At 31.5% G+C, this 27,824-nt stretch overlaps 1 protein-coding gene across 3 annotated transcripts; it reads left to right on the plus strand.

Annotated features, from left to right (window-relative positions):
* The first annotated feature begins 21 nt into the window (after nucleotides 1-21).
* LOC145277071 (uncharacterized) lies at nucleotides 22-21,124 on the plus strand. 3 transcript variants are annotated; one of them, XM_080128741.1, is made up of 2 exons: nucleotides 22-259; nucleotides 17,940-21,124. In XM_080128741.1, the coding sequence occupies exon 2, from the start codon at nucleotides 18,107-18,109 to the stop codon at nucleotides 21,053-21,055; it is 2,949 nt and encodes a 982-aa protein (XP_079984867.1). In that variant the 5' UTR covers nucleotides 22-259; nucleotides 17,940-18,106; the 3' UTR covers nucleotides 21,056-21,124. The 3 variants fall into 3 exon arrangements, with proteins under 3 accessions (XP_079984867.1, XP_079984863.1, XP_079984871.1); XM_080128737.1 differs by lacking the exon at nucleotides 22-259 and adding an exon at nucleotides 7,399-7,529; XM_080128745.1 differs by lacking the exon at nucleotides 22-259 and adding an exon at nucleotides 8,924-9,668.
* Nucleotides 21,125-27,824: the final 6,700 nt, after the last annotated feature.

A 27,824-nucleotide genomic window follows, 5' to 3' on the forward strand; every position in this document is an offset into this window, starting at 1 on the left:
GTGACGTAACCGGAAGTAATCGTAATCGTTGTCTATACTTTAGTTTTATGCAATATTATTATATTTGTATCGGTTTTCCTTTTATATTATTTTGTTTCATGTATGTGGATGTCCAATTTCTAGCTGAACGAAAGTAGATGTCAATGTGACGAGTTAACTGATTTTTCACCCTTTTTTTTTTTCAACTTTTCGTTCTCTCACTGGAAAACAAACATTGGAAGAACTAAAGATGATGACGATGCAGATATGAAATAAGCCGGTAAGAACTTTGAAAAAAAATTTTTTTTTAATAATGAAAGATTAAATTTTAACTTACGTAATTGTTAAAAAAAAAAAATGCTTTCGATTTTGTGTTCATGAACGCCGTGTCCGGTTATGAATCAATGTTTTGTCATTTATTATGTTCAATTTTTTTTTTTTTCTTCTTTCTGAGTAATTTGATCACATGTTGATTTTTTGACGTCAGAAGTCACAATCAAGCGTTTATATTTGCATTCTTGCATCATGGCGATTTGTTTATGTTTTGTGATTTTGATTTTAAGCTTACTCGAAAGTTTAAAGGCTTTATGGTTACTTTCAAGTTTTAAAGAAATCTTAAAAATTAATCTGTCGGCAATTCGGAAGCTTAAATCATGGTTTTAAGGAAGTTAACTATATTTTACTAAAGTAGTTAAAAATTACTCGAATATTTTAAGAAAAATTACTATATCGTCGCATTTTACATTTGTTGTTATTAATACTTCTACTTACTTGCCTCCCTACGAGGGCAGAGTTAGACACAAGGTCGGTTTTTAAATGTGAAAAAAAAAAAAAAAAAAAAAAAAAAAAAAAACAGCTCTCCATAAAGAGGCACTCTGGATTCGAACAAAAATTAAAATTGTCTCAGTCATGAAGGATTTCTTCTCCACTGACCGTGGATAGAAAAGGTGAAGTGTAGCAATAACAGATGTTTACGACACTGATCTTGGCCCGAAGGCCAAGAAACCGAATTGTCAATATGTTAAGTTTTTGTTTGGTTCCAAAATTTATAGGAAAAAATGTAGTTTCATTTCAACTTCGGGATCAAAAGTATTAGCTTAATACTCTTTACTACCCCCACTCTAAAAATGAGATTATAATTTGGGGGAAAAAATTAGAATTTACAGAGGGGGATCAGTTAAGCATTCTCATTTCTGTGCTGTTCTAGCGTTAGGACAATTAACCATTTTTCTTCTTTTTTTTTTTGTACTCATGCAGAATATGGGCCATACTGAAATAATAACGTTATTATTTAGAAATCTTACGCGGAAGGAATGGCGTTTTGTAACTGTTCTGTACTTTTGCACCTAACAATTTAATGAACAAAAGATGCCGTAAAATTTTAGTATTAAAACATAGCACGGTCCGGCGGCCCGGCGCCCCGTCGGTCCGTATCTTGCATAAGTATTTTTTCTTTTTCTTTTTTTTTTCTTTTTGCTATGGGAGATAAATTCTGTGACTTTTTTTGTTGGATGGGAGGGGACTACATTTTTAAGCAATTACGTATGATTTTACGTATTTGTCAGTCGAACTTATGGTAAAATACTATTTTTTAAATTGCTCTAAATAGGCTGGAATGGCTTGGAAATAGCGGATATTTTAATTTAAATTTAATATACGAAATTGATCACCCATTTTAAATTCTAAATAAAAGTAGAATCTAATTTTTTTCTAAAGAGTTGGAGGTGAGTTCAGTATAAGGCGTTAATATACAAATTTATCACAGATACAGTTTTTAATTTGTCATGGTTCATATTGGATGAGATCACAAAAAACGTCGTGCACTGGCTGCAGTGCACACTTGTTGACGTCATAAAATTATGACGTCATTCATTACAACAGATAGAAGAGATGACGTCATGACGTAATTAAAATGCAAGTGATAATAATGATAGACGAGTACACATAAAATGATTGATTGTTCAATAGGTACCTCCAACGCGCGACACAGATTTACCCAACCCCTTTTTATATTTAACACGATGTAACTAATTTAATTTAATATTATCATAACTTTTATACCATTTAAAAGAAGCTTCAAATAAACTAGTAATATTTTTTATTTTTATTTTTACAGCATAATACAGAAAATGATTTTTTATGTATTGCCACTCGGACTTAGGGTAGTAGGATGGTTAAAGTGACCATTGCTCGCTTGTCATTGTGCATACTTCATTTGTAATGATGAGAGAAATGGAATAAACATTCGTGTCTTTTTTTTTTTTTTTTTTTTTCGCTTTTTTTTCTTTACCATTTACAAAAAGAAAACCAGGCAACGCAACAGTGTAAATTATACGTTGTTTTCATTGTCTTGTTGTTTTTCAGCTATTATAATATTTTTTGTTGTTACCAAAGGGAAAAAAAAATACCGAGCCAATCTGTTCAGCCTTGGAGCGCGATCTGTACAGGTATCATTTTTTAATGTGATTACATGTCAATGGTCTGAAAAAAATATCTATAAAAGATGTTTAAAATATATTTTAGAACGGGATCACTTTACTGTATAAATTTAACGTAAAATAATCACTCATTTTTTGACCACTACTACCAAATAGCGGATGAATGAACAGGTAACCATTTTTTTTATGGTACTTGTGCAGAATACGAACTGTGCTAATTCTATTTAAAAAAATTTTTTTAGATAGGATTTTCAAGTAAAATCCAAACTTTACGATATCTTTTGTGTGTTAAAGTGTTAGGTGAAAGTACAGAATAGTTACAAAATGCCCCTCTCCATGTTAAGAATGGGTTGCAAAATAATAACGTGCGCATTCTGCATAAATTTTTTTTTCCAACATAACTGCTATACAAAAAATAGTATAGTTACCATAAATAAACATTTTTGGCGCTACCACCCTCAAGACTTAGGGTTGGTGACCATCACTAGCAGTGTCAGAAAACGTCATTAAAAATGCGTGATAAAAAATTGAATAATTCGACCTCCTATCTTTCGAAGCTTATAACTATTTGAAAAATATAATTCAAACCCTAATTTTTTTTTAATTACAGGAGCAAAGACTAAATTAAAAAAACAAAAATAACAGGTTTAATAACAAATTATGCAATATTTGTTTTTTAAATCGGTTTTCTTTTAAAAAGATTTAAAGAAAATCAACAAATTTTAACTTACTTCGATAAAATATATGTATATATACATTCCAAAAAATCACTTGACTGTAAAAATATTAATCAATGGGTACTTCCATTCTTCATTGTTAAGAATTTATCCATATTTATATTTTATATTCCATGTACTTTTTAAATAAAATACTTTTTTAAAGCAAGGATTAAAAAAAAACACGCCATCAGATGTTTTTCACAGTTGAAATAAAGGGAGACAAATGTCTGCTTTTCTTCTAGTTGAAATTTCCGGTGGCTTTAAGCGACAGAATAAATGTCTCTTTCTATTGTGTGCTGTAAACAAAAGTTAGTAAATATGGGCCACCATACTTGAAAAATAATCCCATTTCACTTATTAGTTTTTGCCAATAAAAAAAAAAGTCGAGATATTTTTTTTATTATTCTCTTAAAGAAATACATGAGATTTTGATTTAATATATTTTATTTCTTCTTTATAGAGTGAATTTTTTTTTTTAATATCTAAAAAAACATTGAATGAAATAGAAAAAATTGTCGTAATTCTACGAAATTTTCTGAACAATATAACAAGATTATAAGGTTTAACTTTAAAAAAAAAAAAGTTCAACGTGGTTTAATAAAAAAAAAAAAAAAAAAAGGGTTTTAAACTTTGGACTTTACAGGTGAATTTGCAAATAACTGTTCTTTTTTTGTTTTAAATTATTATTAGCTTATTTTATTTATTGATCTTTTACCTTCAATTTTTGGTATATAAGTTTGAGGTGAGAAAATTAATTATTTTCATTTTAGTAGACATTTCAAAATGGGGAGGGGGTGAATTTAAAAAAAAAAAAAACGCTTGTCTAGAATATTATATTCAGAAAGAGTATAAAATTTCACATTGAACCTGAAAATATCTTAAAAATTGAACCAATAGAAAAATTTTGATATTTTTAAAATTGAAAAAAATTAACTCGTAAAATTCAATTGATTTCATTGCGTAAAAAATGGTTGCATGAACACGCGCAGGCACTTTGTATACACTGTTTTTTTGTTTTTTTTTAAATAAAAAAAATAATATAATATTTTTTAAACAACTTTAATAGTTTATTTTAGAAGTATATTCCATAAAGAAAATAAACAACCCACTTTAAAAAGAGAAATTACAATTTTTTTTTTAATATTTTATTTGCAGTTAGGGGTGTCAAAAATTCCCAAAAAATTCTGATACACCTAAACCATCAGACCTGCTATATAATAATAATATGGAAACTATTTTTCTTCTTGTGTGCAAAAATACTTGTTCTTTTTTGCACTATCATAACACGAAGTAAGTGATCATTTTACATTACTTTAATATAGTTGAAGTGATCTCCCACTGTAAAGTCTAACTTGTGCATATATCTTTTTAGGTTGTTGGCGTGAAATCGATTAAGAAAGAATAGGATTTCGTTTTTATTTTTGTTAAATTCGTACGAGGCGGACCTGTGAAAGAGTGCCCCCACCTCACAAAAAAATGCGTGTTTTTTTGTTTTTTTTTCCCTCCCCAACGATTATCATAGCTTAGATTTAACTATCATATTAGCAGAAAAAAAATTTGATAAAAAAATAAATTTAATAACTTTTAAGAAGGGGTTCTCGTTATAACATTCTACTTACTTTTTTTTATTTTTTTTACACAGTGGTCACCACTTATCAAGGCCCGGAAGCCACTCAGGGATAAGGGTTATTGCAAGTACACTACATTATATTTGATGAAGGGGGCAATTAATTAAGAATTTGTTAACGTTGGACTTGAAGACATCCAAGTTGTAGTCAGGTGGGAAGCAGGCAGACGGAACAGAGTTCCACAGGCGTGCAGTTCTAAGAAAGAAGCTTTGTTCGTGGAATCCACGTTTTGATTTAGGCACAGATAAAGAGTGGGGGAAATTTTTCACAATGGATTCAGCTAGACGGGTGTTTTTGTGAAAGATTGGCGAGGGGGGACCAGAGATTGGAGTTCAGACGAGCACCTGCCATGGAAATAACGATAAAACAAGGATAGGCTCGCAACGTCTCTTCTGTGGGAGAGAGGTTGCAGGGTAGAGAAAAGGGCATCCCCCACTAAGCCACAAAGTCTATTTTGTACTCTGTCAAGGCAGAATAGGCTGTTTTTAGCAGCTCCTGCCCAGATATGGCAACAGTATTCAATCCTTGGACGTACTTGGCTTTTATATAGATAGAGAATTGCATCAGTAGTGAGATATCTTCTAGAGCGGTAGAAGGATCCCACCATCTTTCCAGCGACCTTGGCAACAGACTTGATGTACGTGTTCCATTTCAGATCAGGAGTAAAGGTCAAACCCAGAAGCTTGTCAAAACACGGAGCCTCTGCCAGACGAGAGCCATCCATCCCAATTGATGCCAGATGGGAATCAGAGTGTTGATGATGTAAGGATAGGAGTTTGTGTTTTGGATGCATTAAAGGTAACCAGCCACGTCTTCCCCCACTGAACCACGCGCTTGAGATCAGAGGAGAGAGAATCAGGGAGAACTTTGTCATTTACAGCCTTTGATGTGTTGCCGTAGATGGTCGTGTCATCAGCATAGATGTCAACGAATGATTTAAGTATGTGTTTAAGGAGATCATTGATGTAGATCAGGAAGAGAGTTGGGCCCAGGATTGACCCCTGAGGGATTCCAGCATTAATACTGCAGGCCTCCAATTTTTTTCCATCGACCACTACTCTTATGAGCTTATCGGAGAGAAATGATTTAATGATTGAGAAAACATTTCCAGTTATACCGTAGCTGAAAATCTTGTGAAGTAGACCCTTATGCCATACCTTGTCGAAGGCCTTTGATATGTCAAGAGCAATTGCCCTAGAAAGGAAGCCTTTGTCAAGAGATTCACTAATCTTGTGAGATATAACCGTCAGCACATTTGTGGTAGATCTTGCAGAGTGGAAACCATATTGTGTGTCACTAAGAAGGTTGTTTCTGCTGAGGTGGTTGACTATTTCTCTATTTAATATGGATTCCAGCAACTTACTCATAACACACAGGAGACTTATTGGTCTGTACTGAGAGGGAGATGACTTATCACCTGAATTCTTAAATACAGGGCAAACTGATGAGGTCTTCCAGGGAGTCGGAAAGCATTTCTCCTTAAGACAGCGCTTAAACAGTTTCGTAAGTATGGGAGCAAGTTCTGGTTGAAGCTTTTTTAACACTATAATTAGGATGCCGTCAGGGCCAGTTGCTTTACTGGAATCAAGGTTGTTGATTAGCTTGGCGACCTCATGCACGGATATTTGTTTGTTACCTTGCTCCCTGACTTACTGTACATCTCTTTTCCGACTTGTCACGTGATCGGTGAGATTTTCTGTGTATATGTAGTTCTCGTGTGTATGTAACTTTGATAATTAATAATAAAAAAAAATAATTAAAAATAAAGAAGACCTGTATTAAAAGACGCTTAAAATATATTTTGGGAGCTGTAGGGGACATTTTTTTCTTTCTTTTTTTTTTTTCTTTTTATTGTTTGTTGTAAGTGAACTTAAGGAAATCTCACCGTGACACGTCGGTAAAGAGGTGTACAGTAAGTCAGGGAACAAGTAGAATGTTATAACGAGAAAGTGAACCCCCTTCTTAAAAGTCATTAAATTTATTTTTTATCATTTTTTCTGCTGATATGATAATTAAGTCTGTAATCTATGATAATCGCAGGAAAAAGTTTTTTTTTCTTTTTAGGGGGGGGGCGAATTTTTAAGGGGGCACTCTCGTACAGGTCCGCCTCGTACGATTCAAGAATTTATTCATTTTTATGAGAGAAAAGGTTGTTGAAGTGTTAATTACAAAATTGAAGAAAATATAATTTTATAGATAAATAATAATAATAATAATAATAATAATAATAAAACGCTTAAAATGAGCTTAAATAGAAATAAACTAAACCATCAGTAACAACGGGTTGAATAGTTTTAATTTTTGTTTTTGTGAACTTTGAAAATGACTTTTCTTTTCTTTTTTTTTTTTTTTTCATCATAAAAACAGAGGAAGGATTTTAATCGATAGAAATAAAAATAACTCGTTAAACAGATTGCATTTCGATCGGTTTTGCAAACAAAGTACGGCGAAATAAATTATCACCGGCGTTCAACAAATAAGTCTACACATCGAGCCGTCGTCATCGTAAATGTATCCGGGAATGACGTCATTTTTATGACGTGTTCTACGTTGAGTAAAGAGAGGGAGGGGCGTATTTTAAAGACAGGGTAAATAAATGTAAATAAATAAGTAGAGAGGGAGAAAGGGAGAGATATATAGATTACGGGCCCGGGGGATGGTGGGGTAGATACCATAACATAATAAAGAGAGAGGGTTAAAAAAAAAAAAAAGAAAAGAAAAAAATATGACGCCACCAGGCTTTGGATCTTTGAGTTTTATATAATGTAAGTTTTTATTTAAAGTTATCAATTTTCCTTTTCGGTTTTTACATTACCCGGTGTATAATATTTTATCCATATTTTCTTATTTGTTTGTACTTCTGTTCTTGTTTGTTTTGTTTGTTTTTATCTTAAAAGATTATTTAAAAAAAAAAAAAAAAAAAAACGCATCGTATTTTTAATACATTTTAACATTTATTTCTTGTTTAAACTTTATTTAAACTGTAAGAAGTTCCCGTGTTGTTTTTACTAGTTAATTCCACACGTTTTCTTTTATTTTGTGTTTCATTCAAATATTCAGCAGACTAACGAAGCGAGAGGATTTGAATCAACAAAGTTAACAATAACGGGAACCATTAATAGGAAATTGAAACATCTTAATTAGATTAAAATAAGTGTTGCCAGTTGCCTTGTTAGCGCTTTCTCTCTAGTAACTTAAATACCCCCCCGTCCCCGTCACACATACACACTCAATTGTTGCAAATTTTAACTTAGCTAATAATTTCGTATGTTTTCTCTCCTCCCATTCTTATGAGTCACATTGGACCCCACATCTGCATTCTTGAAGGTGGTGAAATGTTTACGGCAACGCCCTTTTTCCTCCCCTTCAAATGCCATAACAATTTGCATCATTTATTGAAGTGTTTGTTGATGAGTTCAATTCAATCGTTGTTTTGTTTTCAATTCAAAAACAACAAGAATGATTGTTTGCAATTATCGTCTCATTTTAAACTTTTGTTTATTTTCTAGAAAAATTAATATAAACTTTGTAAATGTTTAAAATTTCAAATAATTTGATAAAAATATAAAAATTTCAATATATTTTCTCATTATGGATGAAAATGAAAGCTCCTTCATTTTTTTTTGGGGGGGGGGTAGAATTTCGATTGTCAACAAAAATTATAAAATTCTTAAATATATTCGAATTTGTTAAAATTTCAACTAATTTATACAATCGCTTAAAAACAATCAAAATTTAAAAAAAAAAAAAAAAAAAGAACCAATCGTTTGTTTTTACAATTTATTTAAAATAATGGATGTGGAAAATGCATTATTTTATTTTAACTTCGCTTTTTTCACCCTTTTAAAAGTAAATCGAACACTATTTCTTCACTCAAGACCTTTTTTTATTTTTTACTCGGCCACAACAAAAACTAATCTATGATGACGCACTTGTTATTCACCGTTTTTCACAACCTAGAAATGATGACGTCACCATCATCATGATCATCGATAGTGCCACTGTTGTGTCGTCATGTTCTAATTCATGTTTGTGACGTGTGCTTCTTGCCTCTACTTTTCTTTCTCTCGCACATCTCTCCCTCGCACCTGCGTCACGTTTTCCTTTTTTGATTACTCATACTTGTTCATGACGTACCGCTAGAGCCACCACCACTACTACTACTACTACATTATCGACTTTAGGTACTACTTTTTTTTTTTACTTATAATCAAGCATCATCTAATTAATTCGAATTTCTACTAAAATGAAAAATTAAAGAAAAGCTATATCTTTAACTAGTAGTATTAACTACTCTAACGTTTAAAATTTCATTGTTTTTCTGGAAGATGCCTGAACAAATCATAACGGTCCTCTACACTACGCTTTTTTATGGGAAGGTAACTTTTCATTCATGAATTTCTATTCTTTCGTTAATTCGACTCTTGTTAGCGCCGGCGACGGACCCGAACTTTTTTTCTTGGCGATCCCCACTCCAGTTTTTGTTTGTTTGTCCTGGATGGCGATATCGTGATTTGTCACTCATCTTTCCAAAGAGACCTCAAAAGAAATAAAATCCTACTTTAAACGTCATTAACTTTATTATCATTATTGCTGCCTTAGGCTCTATCTTTCCATGTATTTTATAAAAAGAGAAACTGAAGAAGCAGTACTACTAACACACATACGTCACGGGGCGGAGAGGAGAGAGAGAGAGAGAGAGAGAGAGAGAGAGAGACAGACAAAAAATACCTCCCCTCTCCCCGAGAAACGCGCTTTTTTTCCTCTCCCTGACAACGTCATCGCATTACATATTATTCAAAAGAATCATATAGTGTGATCCTAAGTGATCGTCTTGGAGTTTGGCTCGAACCTACTTTTTTTTTTTTTTTAAACAAATCTTTATTTCACCTTCCTCGCTTAAGGTAAGTAAAATCAGTAGAATTTCATGTTTGTCAGAAAGAAAACATTACAACAAATCGCGAGTTAGAGACTTTTATTTTGTTTTTTAACATTGGTGATATCACTGACTGTTACACAAACCAACAGGAAGTTTTACTACCAAAAAAAGAAAAACAAACTATAACTGATTTCTTTATATTTCTTTTTTTTTTTTTTTTTTTATTATTATTTTTTTTTTTGTCATTTTTTTTGTTTTCATGTTTCACATTATTCATAATCGCAGTCTTAGCTTTAGCGAAAAGCGATGTTTCAAATGGAGTTACGGTTGGTGTTTTTTTGTTTTTGTTTTTTTGTGCTTGGAGGGAAGGTGGCCAAAAATGACGTCATCCTTCATGACGTCGTAATACAACAAAAATGTACAGCGTCGCACATGAGCTTATTAAAACTTAATAGCCGTTGTTCGCTATGCTTAATAACTGTACATTTAAGTAATAACTTCGTACATTAAATGTTATTTACACACAGTTTAATTCGTATTTGATTGCATAATTAAATGCCGATTAATTATGGGTGTATATCGAAAATAGTTTAAGAAAAAAAAAAGAACTAAAGAAAGGAAGCGATTACAGAAGTAAAAACGAAAATGTCGGAACCAATTTCGAATTAAAAAATATTAATATCGTAGTTATTTGGTACTTTAAAAGATCCGATATTGGTATACATGTTCTGGCGTCATCGTCCTGAATTTTAGCTTTAATAAGTGTGATATCCGTTTTGAAACACTTTATCTTTTTTGTTATTGATCAATCAAGGAGAACTCCTCCTCCTAGACTGAATCAATTTTTTTGTCCCAATCCACAGTGCCTTTTTGGAGAACCGGATTTTCTCTAAATTAAAAATCGACTTTGTGTCTAACTTTACCCTCGTGAGGAGGCGAGTATTTACTCGCGACAAACCAACAGTTTTTCAATCTTGCTAAAAAAAAAAAAAAAAATCGTTTTGTTTAGTGTAAGAAAGCTATTCTCACAAACATTACTTCTTGAGTGTGGTTTATTGCTTGTCTCCCGAGCTCATGAAATGACGAGTCCAACCACGTTCATAGTGTACCTACCTCCCCTCTTTTGGGGGAGCTGGCTATCCCACATTACAAAAATTTGGGCGAAAATGGGTAAATCCTTGGCTTTAAAAGTTAATACTTTAAAACTAAAGAAAACATTTTTCCCCTTCAAAATATTTTTGTTTTTAAAGTGAATATTTATTTTTCCGAAATTTTTTTTTTTTTTTTTTTTTTTTTCGGAAAAAAAAAATTATTTGGGTGTAAATTCATCAAACAAGGAAATTTAGGTACTTATGCAGAATATGGACCGTATTGAAATAATGTTTAGAAACTCATTCTTAACATGGGGAGGGCGTTTTCTAACTGTATTTTCTTTGAATACTGAAAAAAATTTAATTTTTAACTTGAAAATCCCATCTAAAACATGGCAATTCTGCATGATTACCGAAATTTAATTACATTTTCAGCTTTTGTCAATTCCAGTATATTTTAAGTTTAGCAGTATAAGTGAAAATAAATCACTTGTCTAACATTCCAGTGACGTAAGACACTCCATTCGGGACCCTCAAATGTAACAAGTACGTCAATTTTATTAGCCATTTTCTGTTAGATTGTTTAAGTTTAGATCGGATTTTTAAAAATATGTTAAAGAACGAATGATACACGGAAATACTTTTTCCATTTCACGTTGTCGCTACCGCATACAACCAAACGTAACATGTCCTGTCGGGTTCGGGAGAATTTCCGTCTTTTTCTTATCTCAAATTATATATAAAAAAAATAAATAAATAAATAAAAAATCACATAATTTGAAATAAGGAAAGTTGTCTCCCTTGATATGACAAATTGCCACCTTAAACTAAACAAGGGGACAAATTTTATCCTTCTTCGTTATTGTAGCGAAATTCGAATGTTGAAATATAAAATTTCAAATGAAATCAATGGTATCTATTAAATTGTCATGTCACAGTAATGAAAATGATAAACAAAAATTAATGAAAATGATAAACAAAACTTATGAAAATGATAAGGTAGAAAATTAATGAAAATAGTTTTCAAAGACAATTCGCAAAAATTGAGTTTTGCAGAAAAAAAAAAAAAAAAAACTGGGAGAGTTCTAATTGTAACCCAAGGAAGGTAAATATATTTTGAAAACTGAAAACCTTTGGTCAATTTTGCAAAATTTAATTTTCGCTAATTGTCTTTGAAAAGTGTTTTCATTAATAATTAATTTTCTACCTTATCGTTTTTCGTAATTTTTTGATATTTTCATTAGTGCGACATGACAATCCAGTAGATACCATTGGTTTCACTTGAAATTCAATATTTCAATTTTCCGAATTTTATTATAATAACGAAATAGATCCAAAAATTTTCTACACTTCCCTTATATGGTTTTATATTTACGTTCATTACAATATTTATTTTCTATTCTAGTCCTCATTATTACATTCACATTAGGCATGACACTAATTTTCGACACCATAACAAAAAATAAGTAAAACTAGTAAAATGAAATTAATTCATAATTTTTACTCTATATTGAAAGAAGGATCAGGTTTTAAATCGCACATAAACATTTATTTTACATTCCATAAAACCGATGAAATTGGACTTGAACATCACAAAATGACAAAACATAAAAAAATATAAGAAAAAAAAACTTAGTAAAAAAAAATTAACGAAATTTGAAAGAATTTTAAAAATCATGTTTTTTATTGTTTACATCAAAATGCGTAGAAATAACATCGGATTCCATTTTTCTTTTTTTTTGTATTTAGATTTTGGGGGAATTTTTGGAAAATTCATCAGTTCTATGGAGAGTTAAGAAAAAGATTTTTTAAAAGTCTTCTTGAGAATACAACTAAAATTACGATGAATCTATTTTATTTTACATGTTTTTACTGTAATTATTTGCTATGGAGGTTGAAAATTCCGCCTTTTATTAGTGTCATACTTACAGTTACATTATACTTGAATGTTTATAGTAAAATAGATCTATATATCTAGAAAAGTGAAATTTTGTGTGTGTATGCATTTCCCTACCAAATTACTCTGACAATTTTCAGTCTACAGACTCGAGATTTGGCATAAGGGGTATCGAGATTTGGGAAACCCTTTTTAATCGGTTTTCGGCCAGAAATTTGGCTGTCAAGGGGTCAAAGTTCAACAATTTGACCTTTGAAAACGTTACCAAACTCCCCCGTCAATTTTGGGTCTGAACACTTAAAATTTTATATGTAGGTTCTTTGGGCATGGATCAAACTTAACTTAATTTGAGCCCAAAACAATAAATGTTAAGGAATCAAAATTGGGGTCAAAGTTTTTTAAAAAATTAACTTCTCAACCAATTTTTGGTCTAAACATTTGAAATTTTACATAAAGTGTATTCAGACATAGGGCAAGTTTTTAATCGTTCTTTTGGCCGAAAATTTGCCTAACAAGGGGTCAAAGTTCGAAAGATTTGACCTTTGCAGTCTCTAGCAAACGTTTCAATTTTATATAAAGAGTATTCAGGCATGCAGCAAGCTTTTAAATCAGTTTTGGGGCAAAATTTGGTTGCCAAGAGGTCAAAGTTAAAAGAGTTGACCTTTGCAGACTCTACCAAACTCCTCCGACAATTTTGGGTATAAACACTTGAAATTTTAGATGTAGGTTACTGGACATGAGTCAAACTTTTTAATATATATATATATATATATATATATATATATATATATATATATATATATGCACATAAAGTTATGAACAGTACATAAGGCCATAGCAAAGCCGGGTTGAACTGCTAGTGATAGGAAGTATATAAATTAACAAAATTAAACTTTGGTTTTATGCTAGAACATTCACAGAAAACTACATTAGATAACATTTTAAAGTATTTTGTTATTTTTCTTATCATTTTTGCACCCCATCTCCTAATGCTATTAGAACTCGATCCCTCCCCATATGTAAACTGCGTTAATGACCCCTTTTTATGTGAATGAGAGAATGAAGGAAACAAACACTGCAACATTTTACGCATGCATGTTACGATTATACACTGCAACTTTTTAGTTTCTTGCTTTCTGAAATTTGATGCACAACTCTTCACTTAGGATGCCCCTATAATTCTAACCCCTAATCACATTTACGTCTTGGTGGCAATATGTCTTGTTTAAGGTGCCTTATACTTTTCTCTTGATAATAACCACAAATCACCGATAAAAAAAAAAAAATGTATATATATATATATATATATATATATATATATAAAAATATCCTACTCTAAAATTAAAGATGTGGGGAGTTGTTTTCTTTATTTCCATGGACAGTTTCTTTTCAGAGGCTTCTCACCTGATGAAAACATTGCTGTGGAATTGCTTCCTTCCTGATTACAACTTGGTCGTTTTCAAATCCAATGTCCATGTCATGGACATTTCTAAAGTAATCAAATGCAGGTCACACCATTGATCAGCATTATTACTCACATAGACTCTTTTGACATCAGTTGAATCGATTGTATTTCAAGAAAGATGTTTATTGGAAAGACGGGGGGGGGGGGCTTTAATGAAGTGTTTCAAAAGATATTTTACAACTGATGCCTCCTCATTCCACAGTGGAAAAGTTAAAAACGAAAATAGTTTATCTTGGGAATCCAACTCCCTTCAAAAAGGGGCACTTTGGATGAATGTAAAATTAACCATGATTGGTTCCATCGTCATTCTACAATTAAACGATTGGTAATAACCACCACCACCACCACCTCTCAGATGAAATGTTGCCTAGGAGGAAGTCACCTTGATTGGTTGGAAATTGTTTATATAATTGAGATTCCTTTACTGTTTTTTTTTTTTTGTTTTGTTCGTATTTTTTTTTATTTTTTCATCTTGAATGAGGCATATTGGCACTTGAACGCTAGCAGCTACTATTTGAGATTGTGACTAATGGAGTTGGGGGGAGTTGAGCGGTGATATGTCTGTTCACATTACATCTAAACTTCTGCAGGTTAGTAAAGTAAAGGAAGTTGGAAACAAGGATTGAATTCCAACGTCTAGTTGTTCGAGGGAAGAAACTATTAGAGTAAAACGCTTTCTAGCATTTACGGACCTCAGTAGTGAAAACGCGGAATTTTGCTGCTTGTCTGGTTAGTTGAGAAGCACAAGTACTAGGAGTTCAAGTATTTTTTAACATATAACCGTTTTAATAGAAAAAAAAATTGGTGCTTATTCAGATTGGCATTGTAACAAACAAAAATGGAGAAAAACTATTGTCATGGATTGAAGATTGTATGTTCCACAAATCATAAAAATTATTTTTATTTACAAAAAACAAATTGTTTTTACTGATAAGTAACAGGTGAGACCATACTTTAATAGAATATAATAAAGGGGGGTAAGAAGTGATTGTTTTGACAGCTTCCATGTGCATTAGAGTTGTCTGCCCTTGTCTACTGATTCATTGAACGTTTTTCTGTTTGTTTTTTCTTACTCTTGTCGAAACAGTAAAATTTGATTTTCTTGAACCGTTGAAATAAAACTACTTGATTAAATTAAATGGTTTTTGGAATTTTTCATTTTCGTCCTGTGATTGGTATGTACATCATTCAGACATTTCTGTATTTTATTTTAAATGCTGCCATAAGTGTCAATCTGAATAAGCACAAAAAATTAAGCATTGGGTGATAGCAATGCAAGCATTAGCCAAAAATCAACCAGCAAAAAAAGATGGCCAATATATCCAAATCATGAAGGGGGATAACTTTTCTTTTTCTTGTCTCTTACTTGAAAATTTTACTATTTTAAACTTGAATTTATTTCTTATCTGAATTCGTTTATATCGAAAATAATTATGATTTGTGAAATATTTAAAAATTTTGTACAAAATGATAAGCCTATTTTTCTTAACATGAACTGTGGGTTTACTGTATGACCCGTTTTCAAGCACTAACTTCATACTGTTCTAATGTTGATTTCAAGCTTATGAGTAAGAAAGAACCTTTCGACTTTATTGCTGCTTGAAAAGAAAACCAAAGTTTTCCTATTTCAAAGTTTAGTTCTGACACTGGTAACCACTAAAAACAAAATCTAATTGACTAACAGGACCTGTGAAAATTCCATGGAATGAGAAATATATTAACAAATGTTTTGATAAAGCTGATAGTTTTCTGAATAGTGCAAAAAATCAGGGGTTTTTTTTTTTTTTTTGGTTTTTTATTTTGTTTTTTTTTTATAACTAATAACATGCAGCCAATATGTGCTTATTAACATTTCTATGAAAATAGTGTCAATTGTATTTTAAACAAAGAACTGATCTAAATGAAATAAGATTAATAAGTTAGCAAATACTCAGAAAGTAATATTGTGCTACAATACAAATAATAAATTTACATTGTAAGAGACAATCTTTAATTTATTCCTTCCATCCAGCTCCTCTTGACAGACAATGATCTTTTTCTATTTCTTTCGAATGTTCCCTTTTTTACGTAACGTTTCACTGACTCCTTTCTTCAGTGAAGAACTACTGCACATCCAAATTACTATGCCATCCTTTCTAACACCATTACAACAATAATCGCCTTTTTTTTTTAAATAGTTTGGCCTTCAGAAATTGTATTTGGCCTTTTTCAAAGCATAACATACAGACTCAGCAAAATGTTATATAGATTGGGATTTTTTCTTTTTATTTCATTATGAAAAAAATATCTGGTGCTTGAGTAGTTGTTTTATTAAATAGTATTTGCAAATTATTAATAGCATACATATTTTTTTAATGATGCTCTACATATAAAAATCTAAGCAAAAGAAATTCTGAAAAAAATTTTTTTTTTTTTTTTTTCAGTTCATTCTATAGATTTGTTAAATCAATCATTGACATTCAATGTTGGCATTAAGGATTCATAACCGCCTCCCTAATTTGATATATATGGGCCCATCAATGTTTTGTTTTTTTATCAAAAAAAATTATTAATTCTAGTGAAATACTAAATGAAACATAGCCAATTGAGTTATGACTAGAACATCATACATGAGTACAATGACTGTGAAAGAAACAGATTTTATGACGCGTTCGGTGGAAAAACAACATAAGCGCCAAAAGTTGAAATTTTGAGATTTTTGTCACAAAACGCTAAAATATCAAGGAGAATCTAATCACAAAAAAAATCATTGCTGAATTCAAAGTATTTATGTGAAATTGAATATTTGATATACGTCTGTTGAAATGTGAATACTTAAGACCATGGATTTTCTTAAAATTCTCTACCTAATTATGTTCTATTTGTTTTGATTTTTCCAGACTTGCAAATCAACATATATTTATGACATATCAATATCTTCAATGTAAAATGTTTTTTCTGTTCATTATTATTCACTGCACTGACCTCTATATGGTTTCTAACTATATCTGGTTAAATTTGTACTTTATGTTCGAATGACATTGTAAGATCGTCTTTGTATTTAAATAGTTAATAAATTTCTTCCATTACACGATTATTAAACTCCATTCAAAGGCTCAAAGAAGTATCATTATGCTCACAACATTTAACCTCTTTTTTTTTTTTTTTTTTTTTGCGTGTGTGAAAAGATCAAGTGGTGCTTACGTTGTTTTTCCCCCAAACACATCATATGGTGTTTTGTCCCAATTTTCTGTGGTCCCGCATACAGCAGACATTATAAGAAGTGTTGAGTTTGATATTTATTTGCATTAAATTTCTCCCCACTAATGTCGGAGTTGGGCAGGGGCCACATTGAAAATACAGATTACTGATATCAAATAATTGAAATATTAGTATGTTTGCCACATATTAAACTAGCAGCATTCTACCTTTTTTGTGTAGTTTAAAATGTCCAGGTAAAAAATAAAGGAGATTGTTTGATCAAAACGATTAAACATTTCAATGAGTTTTTTTGGGTTTTTTTTTTTTTCTTAAAACTGATTAAACTTCTCTCTCTCTCTCTTTTAGATCTATTCTTGCATCCCTATAAAAGGTTTTATCTACGAGACGATCAGTCATATTTCAATTTGAATAAGCATTATGAATTATTAAGAGCAGATTTTATAAGCATTTAAGCATCTTTATAAGAGACTTTGTCTGTCAGTCTGCCATTTTCGAGTTAAAAATATCTTTATCGATAAACATGTAGATTGAATTTTAGAATGTCCATTTGCTTTTTTTTTTTTTATATCTTTTTTTAAATTCAACTAACATGAGTAAACAATTTTTTCTAAGTAATTTATTTTGTTTTCTTTTTATTTGCAGAGAATGGTAAATTTCCTCTACCAAAACAGAAAGAAACAATTCTTGGAATTGTGCTGATTATTGAGATTAAAGTCCTTGAATCTGGGAAGTTTACAACCAAAATTAAAAGTGAAATAATAATAATAATAATAATAATAATCTGGAAACGCAAACTGTAATTGCTAAATATGGATGTGAAAATAGCCCAAGCCAACACTGACAAGTTTCTTTTACCAAAGCCAGTTAAAATGTGGAAGAAACCTTATCGGCCACGGTCATCTCTTTTATCAACTGCTTCATTGGTCAAAGCTCAGATGACCGAAACTGATGATCCTTCTCAACTGACCATGTTCAATATCATCTCCACGCCCTCTGTTTGTCGGTTTTGTCACCGTACTCATAATCAGGAGTCTGCCCGTGATCTTGATAAAACTTCCAAACAGAAACCATTCAAATGCCAGTTTTGTCAGGCAATTTTCTCCATCTCATGTCTCTTCATTGCACATATGGAAAACCACACGGGGAAAAGTTTGTACCGTTGTGAATTCTGCGGTGTCCTCTTTGTCGATTTCTTTTCCATGATAGCCCATCGAAAAGAACACCTGATTTTTCCGTGCAAGTATTGTAGCCAAAAGTTTGTAAGCAATGAAGAGATGCACAAACACATGTCCAGTTCTCATTATCCAAAGAAAAAGAAGAAGAAGCTGACACGACTATCCAAATTGAGCAAAAGGGCCTTCTCCCTGAAGGTCGACCTAATTCTACAACAGAATACCAACATTTTAAAGCCGACCCACACCTGTGATGTCTGCTACAAGAGTTTTCCCTTATTGTCATATCTGTTGACCCATAAAAGATGCCACACCAAAGAAAAACCATACAAGTGCGATACGTGTGGGAAAAACTTCAAGCATAGCACGGTCCTAAAGATTCACCAACAGCAGCATGCGGGTGCTGATGCATACGAGTGTGAGTATTGTAAACGGGTGTTCTCTCAATGGCGCCACCTTGCATCACATGTACGGATTCATGCCAACACCTGCAAACCCATCTCGAAAGAACATTCGAAATCTTCACCCGTGTTGTTAACTTCCCTGTTGCGCAACAACTCTCTTACGTCCGACGTGCTGAAACCAGGCCAAATCGTGAATGCGTCCGGAACCATCGAGAACACTATTCCAGCTCATTCTAAAGGAAAGTTACCCATTAAAATTGCTGACCCTAACCCCAATCCAATTATGACCGCTCCATTGGATTTCCGGCAACAAACCTCCGCTCCTGCAGTAAGGAGTTCTGTTATCCATCAGATTGGAGAGGATTCAAGTATTATAAATCCAAAAAAATTACCAAGCAGTTTAATTGTCTCCACCTCAATTGTTAGCTCACCTGCTACTACTTCAATTAGTTCAATTAATAATTCATCATCCAATGCATCAGTTGTTGTCTCGTCCCCTGTTTCATCCTCTGTCCTTGTACCAGCTACCGTTTCTTCAATTATCAATCCAGTTTCTCTTAATCAAGTCGCCATTCCAACACGTGCGAGTCCGGTATCACTGGTCACAAAAATAAAACAAGAGAATGTTGATACAACTGCTGTCATTTGTCCAAACTTGACCAACACTGTTGAAATTCAGAGACCCGCCTCAACTGAAGTGCAACCTATTAACGGGAAGCTAGCATTTCCTGTTCTTCCTTTTGCAAGTATTGACCAAGCGACGACTAAAGATGTGCAGTCCATCCCCAAACTTCCGATTAAATTGAAGATAAAAGAAGAATCTGATAAATGGCTGACAAATGACGTCCAAATGAAGGCTGCAGTTACCCCTTCCTCGACACCGTCCCCAACTCTGGTTTCCGACCTCAACCTACTGAAGGTTGAAAAAATAGATTCTGATTCTGAAGGTTCAGTTAGTTATATGGAACCTTCCCCAGAAGATAATCAACCAGAACGCGCATCCATGTTAATCAAGTTGGAACCAATGGAAATTAACGGAGATGCAAAACTGAACTCTCCGATGGAATCAACTGCAGATATGAATGTTGCAAACGAAGTGCCTCCTTATGAAATAGTAAATAATTTCCGTACAATTGTACCTCCTGAAACCAACGACCAAAGCCTTGTGAAGGAGGAGCACAGTAGCCAAATGGCTAGCAATCCTGAACCAATGGAGCATAACAATATTTTAGAAAACCGTAGCAATTTCATTAAAGAAGAACCAATCTCAAATTTAAACACGGATGATTCAGTTATATCATTGATTAATGCGAAGCCAGTGAAGGAGAATCATTTCACTGTTGAAGCAGCAAACAATACGCCTAATGACCAAATCTCGAGTAATGTTTGCGTGTATTGTGGTGAGAAGACGCACAGCAAAGAGTTAATGGAATTTTTAGAAAGTAATCCTGGAGATAAACCGTTTAAATGTCACTTTTGTGGTGAAAAGTTTGCCGTTGGCTGTCTCTTCAGCAAACATCTAGAAAACCATACGGGTGACATCCTTTACCAGTGTGACGTATGCCACAAGATCTTTGAAGATTTCCTCACTTTGATTTTCCACCGCAAGATCACGCACCAGGGCTACATGTGCGAGCAGTGCAAGCAGGTTTTTGTATGCCAGTCAGATTTAAACCGCCACACCCGTCTCGTACATTACACTGAGAAGACTTACAACTGCAATCATTGCGACAAGACTTTCTTGCAAAAGTGCAACCTCAACTTCCACCTGCACACACATACTGGTGTACAACCGTACAGTTGCGACGAATGTGGGCGAAAGTTCACCCGCCCTGGAAGCCTAAATGCCCATATGCGAACGCACAAGCCATACCAGTGTGACATCTGCGATAAGATATTCAGCACGAGTGGACAGCTGCAGTGTCATGCACAATTACACGCGCGTGAGTCGCTATTTAAATGTGACCACTGCGAAAGGCGTTTCCCTCTGAAAAAGAGTCTTCATGAACACCTGTGCAAAGAACATGCTTACGAGAATCTACCATACGAATGCGAGGAATGTAGCAAGAGATACTTGTACTCTTACATGCTTATTCAGCACAGACTGTCACACCGCATCGGAAAGAACACGCATAAAGAAGTTGTTACGGACACATTAAAAGAGACCCTCTTTCAGTCTTGAGAGATAATAGATACCCTATGTAAGACTATCTGCATGGGGAGTCTATAATGAAGCAAGGATTACACAATCTTTAACCACATTTCCTGAACCAGTATTGCTTGAATCCCATAGCAAGAAGAAGTCCAGGACAAACCGAAACGATGCCAGGATAAGCAGAGAAAGACTGGTGTTATTTCAGAGTTTTCCTTCTCTTAGACTAGTTGCACAACCAAGGCTTGAGAATCTAGTCTATCCTACTATTTAATTCATAGCAGAAGGAAGAATATACAAGTTCAGACCTTTCCCTAAGTGAAAGTGTTGCAGTAGCCTCTGACACATTAAGCACAAAAAGAAAAAAAAAAAAAATGTAAAAAGTAAACTCATTTTTTTAAAGAAAGGGGATCTTTTTTTTTTTTTTTTTTTTTTATAAATGTAACTTTGTACTTCAGATAAATTGCGTTTTTAAAAGTAAAAAAAAAAAATTGTGTGGGGGTGGATTTTATGCTAAAAAAAAAGATCTACCCTGTGAGCCGGGACACTCCTCGATTTTGTGGAGTTTCATGACTTTGTTTTGTTTTTGAACTTTCTGAAGACGATGTTGCTTTCTTTTTTTTTTTTTTTTTTTTTTCATCTCTTCAATTTTTTTTCCATATTGAATGATTTATATATTTGAAAATAACAAGTGAATATTTAAAGCTATTATTAGGCATCTCATACTTAGTGAGTTGCATTGATTACTACTGAATGTAAACCTCACTAGGTGCCTCAAATTTTGGTCTCTGCCAAAGTAAAGCTTGGAAAATTGTATCATTTTAAATTCCTAAGAAAATTGCATAATTATTTTGTTTAACTTTGCAGTATTATTTTTTTTATTTATTTATGCTAATTCTGATATCCAACTAAACTGATATCCTTTTCTTTCTCAAGAGCTTATCTTGAATGAAGAAAGTGAAAGAAAAAAGGTTTCTTTTTTTCCCTTTTTCCTTTTCTTTTTTCCTCTTCTTTATTTTCTTTATTTCCTTTCCTATATTTCCTTTTCTTTTTTTTTTCTTTTTTTTTTTGCTTTTCTTTCTTTTTGTTCTTCCTTCTCTTTATATAGAGTATAATAGTGGCGGCTCACCTGTAAGTGGTGTCAAACAGCAGCAGCACTCCTATTTATTTTCGATATCTATATAATGTTGACGGCTGCAGATGTTTGCGCATGACTTGGAGAAAGGACGAATGATAAGAGGAATGAAATAATGTAAATAATCTAAAATAAGGTGAAAGATGCGAAAGAGAGGGAGAGAAATAGAGAAGAGAAAATCTATTATGACAGCACAATGTATTCTGAAATTCTCTGACTTTGTGAACATTGAATGTGTTGAAAAGTGGTCTATCGATTCTCTTAAAGTTACGTGAACATGGATGCTGTCTTATCCTTTTGTATTTATCTAATGTATAATGTGTCAACGTTGGCCCAACAGGTTACAGATCGTATATCGTATGCATGTATGTAATTTATTTGTATAGACTTGTACAATATATTTTGTACAAAAATCAATACTACTTAAATAGCCCTCTTTTCTAGAAATAAAAATGATTCCACAGCCATGAAAGCATTGTCAATGAGACAGTGGCAGTGTGAAAATTCAGAACATGAATGAAGTGTGTGTGTGTGTGTGTGTGTGTGTGTGTGTGTGTGTGTGTGTGTGAGAGGGAAAGGGGGTCATATAAGTAAGTGATAAAACAAAGACCTTGTAAATAAAACAGTATTAAAAGCATTGGTGAAATTTCGTTCAATATTTGTTTTATTGTTAGGTGACATCCTGGAATTAACCCCCCCCCCCCAAAGTTGAATAACATTTTTTATTTTTTAAATCAATTTTTATTTTAGTTAAAGCAAACTTCATTATTTCAACGTTTCACACATAACAGTAGGATTAAATTTTTAATATTGCTGTTCACTTAGTTTTACTGTTTTGGATTTTTTTTTTTAATTCTTAGTGTCCATTTTTGGATTTTTTTTTTCTAATTTTACAATTTACTACTTGAAAAAGTTTTATATGTTGAAATTTAAGTAAAATGCAAAAACGTTTTTTTATATTTATATGATTTTTATATTTACTGAAAAATTTGAGCAGATAACGAATTTGTTTTTTAAAGTTTAAAATTTTGTTTCTAAAATTTCTGAAGTTACATCTCAACCTAATGTCACAAGCTGCCATTTTTTTGCATATTCTAAAGAATCTTTTCAATTAATTTCTTTTCTTTCTTTTTTTTTCTTTTTTACATTTCTGTATCTTCCTTTTTTAACTCTCTGCCTCCTCCTAACTGATATGCGCACATGTGTACACACAAAACTAATAATTAATGTGTGTACGTTTCTTTCGCTCATTATCTGCAATAAAATGACAGATAAATTACCCAGCACAATAAATCTCAAAAGTATTCCATTGAAAAAAACTGACTTATATTTTGTAAAAACAAAAAAAATTGTATTTTTTCTTTTTTAATCTTTTACATTTCTATTAATTTTTTTTTCCTCTTTTTTAAGTCTCAACAAATGATATACACATTTCTATATGATATTATAATTTTCAGATATTTCTCAGCTGCAAGTATTTTTCAATTTTTTAACTGAAACAAAAAAACAAAAGATGAAGATTTTCAAAATATCTGTGATCTCGTTCGTCTGTCTGTATGAGAAACTCTTGCTCAACATAAATACTTGATATGAACAGTTTTCGACCTGGAACATTCTGATTTGTATTTTTTTTTTTTTTTTTTTTGTTAATATGAATTTAGTTTGTTCTTTTTTTTTATCACATTTTTTTTTTCATTTACTTCAAAGTAAAAGAATAGATTTTATCCAAATTAAATGAATAAACTAAAATGAAATAAAAAGCAACAAATAAGCTTTATATCTGACAAAAGTTTTATATTCAAATAAGATTTCATGTTGTAATGTTCAAAAAAATCTCATTTATTGCCGTTTACAAGAATTAATAATTTTCATTTTCTTTTCTTGAAAATGGTTTAAATAAAATTGTTAACCGTATTCAATAGAAAAAAGTTCTTTATCCTTTTTAAATATATACTCTTATCTAAATATAGTTAATAATTGTTAAATAAACATGACATAAATTATAAAGGTTTTTTTGTTACACACACACATATATATATATATATATATATATATATGTATATATATATATCTATATTATTGAAATGTATAGATAATTTTAAGCTTTATGGTTTGGTGTATCTTCCCTATGAAATCCTAAAGAGATATTTTTACATCATTTTCAAACCTTCATCTGCAATTGTATGGCATTATTAGAAAAACTACAAAAAATATTAAATCTTTTTTTTTTTTTTTTTTTTTTTTTTTTAAGAAATTTGTATTAGTTTTATGAAATTAATAAACTTTCAGAAATTATTTTGTCATTTGCTTTCATACATTAAGAAAATGATGTTTCAATCTGTCTTTGGATTCAAACATACCATGAAACCCAGTGTGAGACATTTAAATTCACTTCAAACAATTATCATACCTTAATTACAACTTTTAATATTTCAAGTAAAACATTCACACTATCAAAATCATTTCAAAGAGGAAAAATAAACTTTTTTTTTCTTAAAATGATTGTCTAAATTCCAGTCATGCTTTGTCCTAGTTTAGCGCAGAGGATTGAGTTTTTGGCTTTACATTCCTATAAACATGATGCGAGAAAATGCATGCACTATCAATTCTATGTACACTCTTCAAACTTCAATATAAACAGGCTCTATAGGTGCTATTAAGCACACTCCTATTAAAAAATGTAGTAACTAACACACACACACACACATTTATCTTGGATTACACAAATTGAATTAGACTGACAGAAAACTGACAGCTTTTCGTAGTATTTCAGAATAAATATCAAATTTCTAAACAAATTTGATTTCGAACCAAGGCAGACAATATATCAACATTACAAACGTATTTAATAAGTATGTTTCGTAAAAGAAAGAGATAAAGGCTACATATTTGAAATCATATATATGTGGGAGTTAACGAAATGTTGAAGGACACAAACACATTAAAGCTGAACCAAGATATTTTTATCGAAAGGTTCGACTGTATTCGTTTGGTAAAATTAGTTTTATTTCCATTATCTATTATTTATTTAATGATGTGTTTGCGTTATTTCTACTAGCATGTTGCCTTTCTTATCCACATTTCCATAAACTAATTTTTTATACATATATATGCAGATATTATTTACAATAGTGCTCAATATTTAATTCATAAAATAGCAAAATGTGAATAATGGAACAAATACTGGAAGTAAAATTGTAACAAAATTAGCGTTTTAAATTCAGTATAGTCCAGATTCAGTATTAAACATTATGAAAGAAAGAAAATGATCTGCAGATTTTTTTAGAGATGTGTATTCAGACATTTTCACAAAAAGTTAAATGCTAGCATTGTAATTTGTGCTCTTGTATTGTCTCTAGCGGAAATAAAAAAATTTAGAATTACTAAAGAAGCATTTGGCTTTAAGTGTTTACTGGGTTGTCTCCCTTGGTTTGGTATTCATTTTCTTTAATACAAAAGGGAGCCTACAATATGTACACTTGCAGACAGTGAAAAAATAGTCTTGTCTTGTTTAACTCTCATTTATATTAGCAGGTCTTTTTTATTACTAGATTTAAAAAAAAAAACTAAAAGTTTCTCTAAAGTTATCAGAACTATTCTTTGTCATTTGATAAGATTCAAGGGTTTTTTTTAGGGGGGGGGGTCTTTAGTAATTCTTTTGATTGTGTTCTGTTTTCTTTCATTGCTTTATTACCGAACCCAGGTCTTTAAAGAGTAATCAGCTATACATTTTTAACCTAAAACAAAAAACTTGTGACCATAATCCACTTGAAGTTAACATGACTTCTCCCTGAACAAATTATTAGTTGTATTAACTTTTTTTTTTTTTTTTTTTTTTAACACAAGTTTTTGTTTATTTACTCTCAACCTTCAGGTGAAAACTGACCTTTACTGACTTTACTTTTGAAGAATAAAAATTTGTAAAATCTAAAAATAGAAATGTGCTCAATTTACTTTTTATCAGATTGATTTCATTTTTGTTGTGACTTAAATTTATTAGAATTGACGTAAACCATTTGTTGAACACTCAAAATAAAGAAAATAACTTCCTATTTATTATAATTTCCATATACTCTGTTCCAAATTCCATAAGATATTAGGGACCAACACATCCTGAGAATGGATAAATTAATATACAGGGTGTCCATAAAGTTACTATACAGTCATACTTGATTAAAACAATAAGACTGTATAGTAACTTTACGGACATCCTGTATATATATATATATATATATATATATGAAAGGTGCATTGCAAAACTGTCTTATCTGAAAGTGTTCAGCATCTACATTGAAAGCAACATTGAATGTCAGGATAATGAACTATTATGTTCAAATCTTGTTGGGGCAATTGCAGTTATTTGATTCCACTTTTTTATTTTATAGAATTAAAATATTCAAAACAATTCAGCAAAGAATTGCCAAAACTCAAGATTCTTGTATTAATTTCTGATTACCTTTTATAGTGTTTTTCTTTAATTTTTTACTTCTTTTTTACTTAAAAAATCTTTTTTATTTTTCATTTTACCATTTCAAAATATCATACTATTACAATTATTTACTACATTTACATTAAAAACAAACTTTTAAAATCTGTTAAATTTTTATTTTTATTAAAAGAATTTAAAAAAAGGGAAAAACTGGATTCAGGTTCATGCCTCTCTACAGGTCTTGCAAATTTAAATAATGTGGAAGGGGACAGAGCTTTTATTTCCGATGGGTTAACTTTTTTTGGGGGGGGTTGTTTTTTAATGCTTTAGATGCTTAAATAAATATTTTAAGTTTTTAGCGTATTGGCTTTTCAAAGACGTGTGACCAAAAATAACATTTACTAAAAACCAACAAAAATTATCCTGAAGTTTAGCATTGGAAATAAATTTTTAAATAATAATTTTTCCCAGATGTGATTTCTTTCAAGCAACTTTGACAAACAATAATTTTGTTTCAAACAAAGGATATTGTCTAAAACAAAAAAATGACATTTTCAGCAGCTGTAAAATAAAATGTTGATTATCTCATCTGTACATAAAATGCTAAGGCAACCATAAACTTCAAGAGTAACCACTTTACAGTTGAAACTCTAAATTCTATGATACAAGTCCAACTTTAAATGTGAAGAAACTAATAACAAAAACGATTGGCGCAAATTACCTACCTTTAACATATTAATCCATTAAAGTTGTGATTCTGACTAAAAATCAGAAACTACATAGGATAAACATACATATGATCAAATTCAGTGTGACCTTGATATGATTACAATAAAAATAAATACTACAATATACAGTCCCTATGTGGTCACAAGTGACCAAATTATTGGGAAGGGGGGGGGGGTTAACTTTCTTCCCCCCCCCCCCCATTCCTACCGTTCCAGTTTTTTCCTATTATATTGAACCAGTTGCCAGAGAGAGGGACAGTCATAGATGTTACATTTTTTTTTTTTTTTTTAAACTCTTCTATTTCATCTATTTACCAGATAGCCCTAATAATATTTTGTATCATTAAAGGTAGGAGTGTTCACTAATAGGCCAGGAAACCGGAGTTCAATCCTTGATAGTCATACCAAAATACTAAAAAATGGTACTTGATGTCCTTTGACTAAAAACTTAGTATTATAAGTGGAGGATCAAGTACAAGTAGAGTAATCCTAGGAATGGAATGACAC

The sequence above is a fragment of the Euprymna scolopes genome, chromosome 1 (genome assembly GCF_053919585.1).
Source record: "Euprymna scolopes isolate OS-2025 chromosome 1, ASM5391958v1, whole genome shotgun sequence".
NCBI lineage: Eukaryota > Metazoa > Mollusca > Cephalopoda > Sepiida > Sepiolidae > Euprymna > Euprymna scolopes.

Excerpts from the sequence above, each read along its gene's own strand:
- LOC145277071 (XM_080128741.1), top strand. The coding sequence starts at position 18,107 with ATGGATGTGAAAATAGCCCAAGCCAACACTGACAAGTTTCTTTTACCA.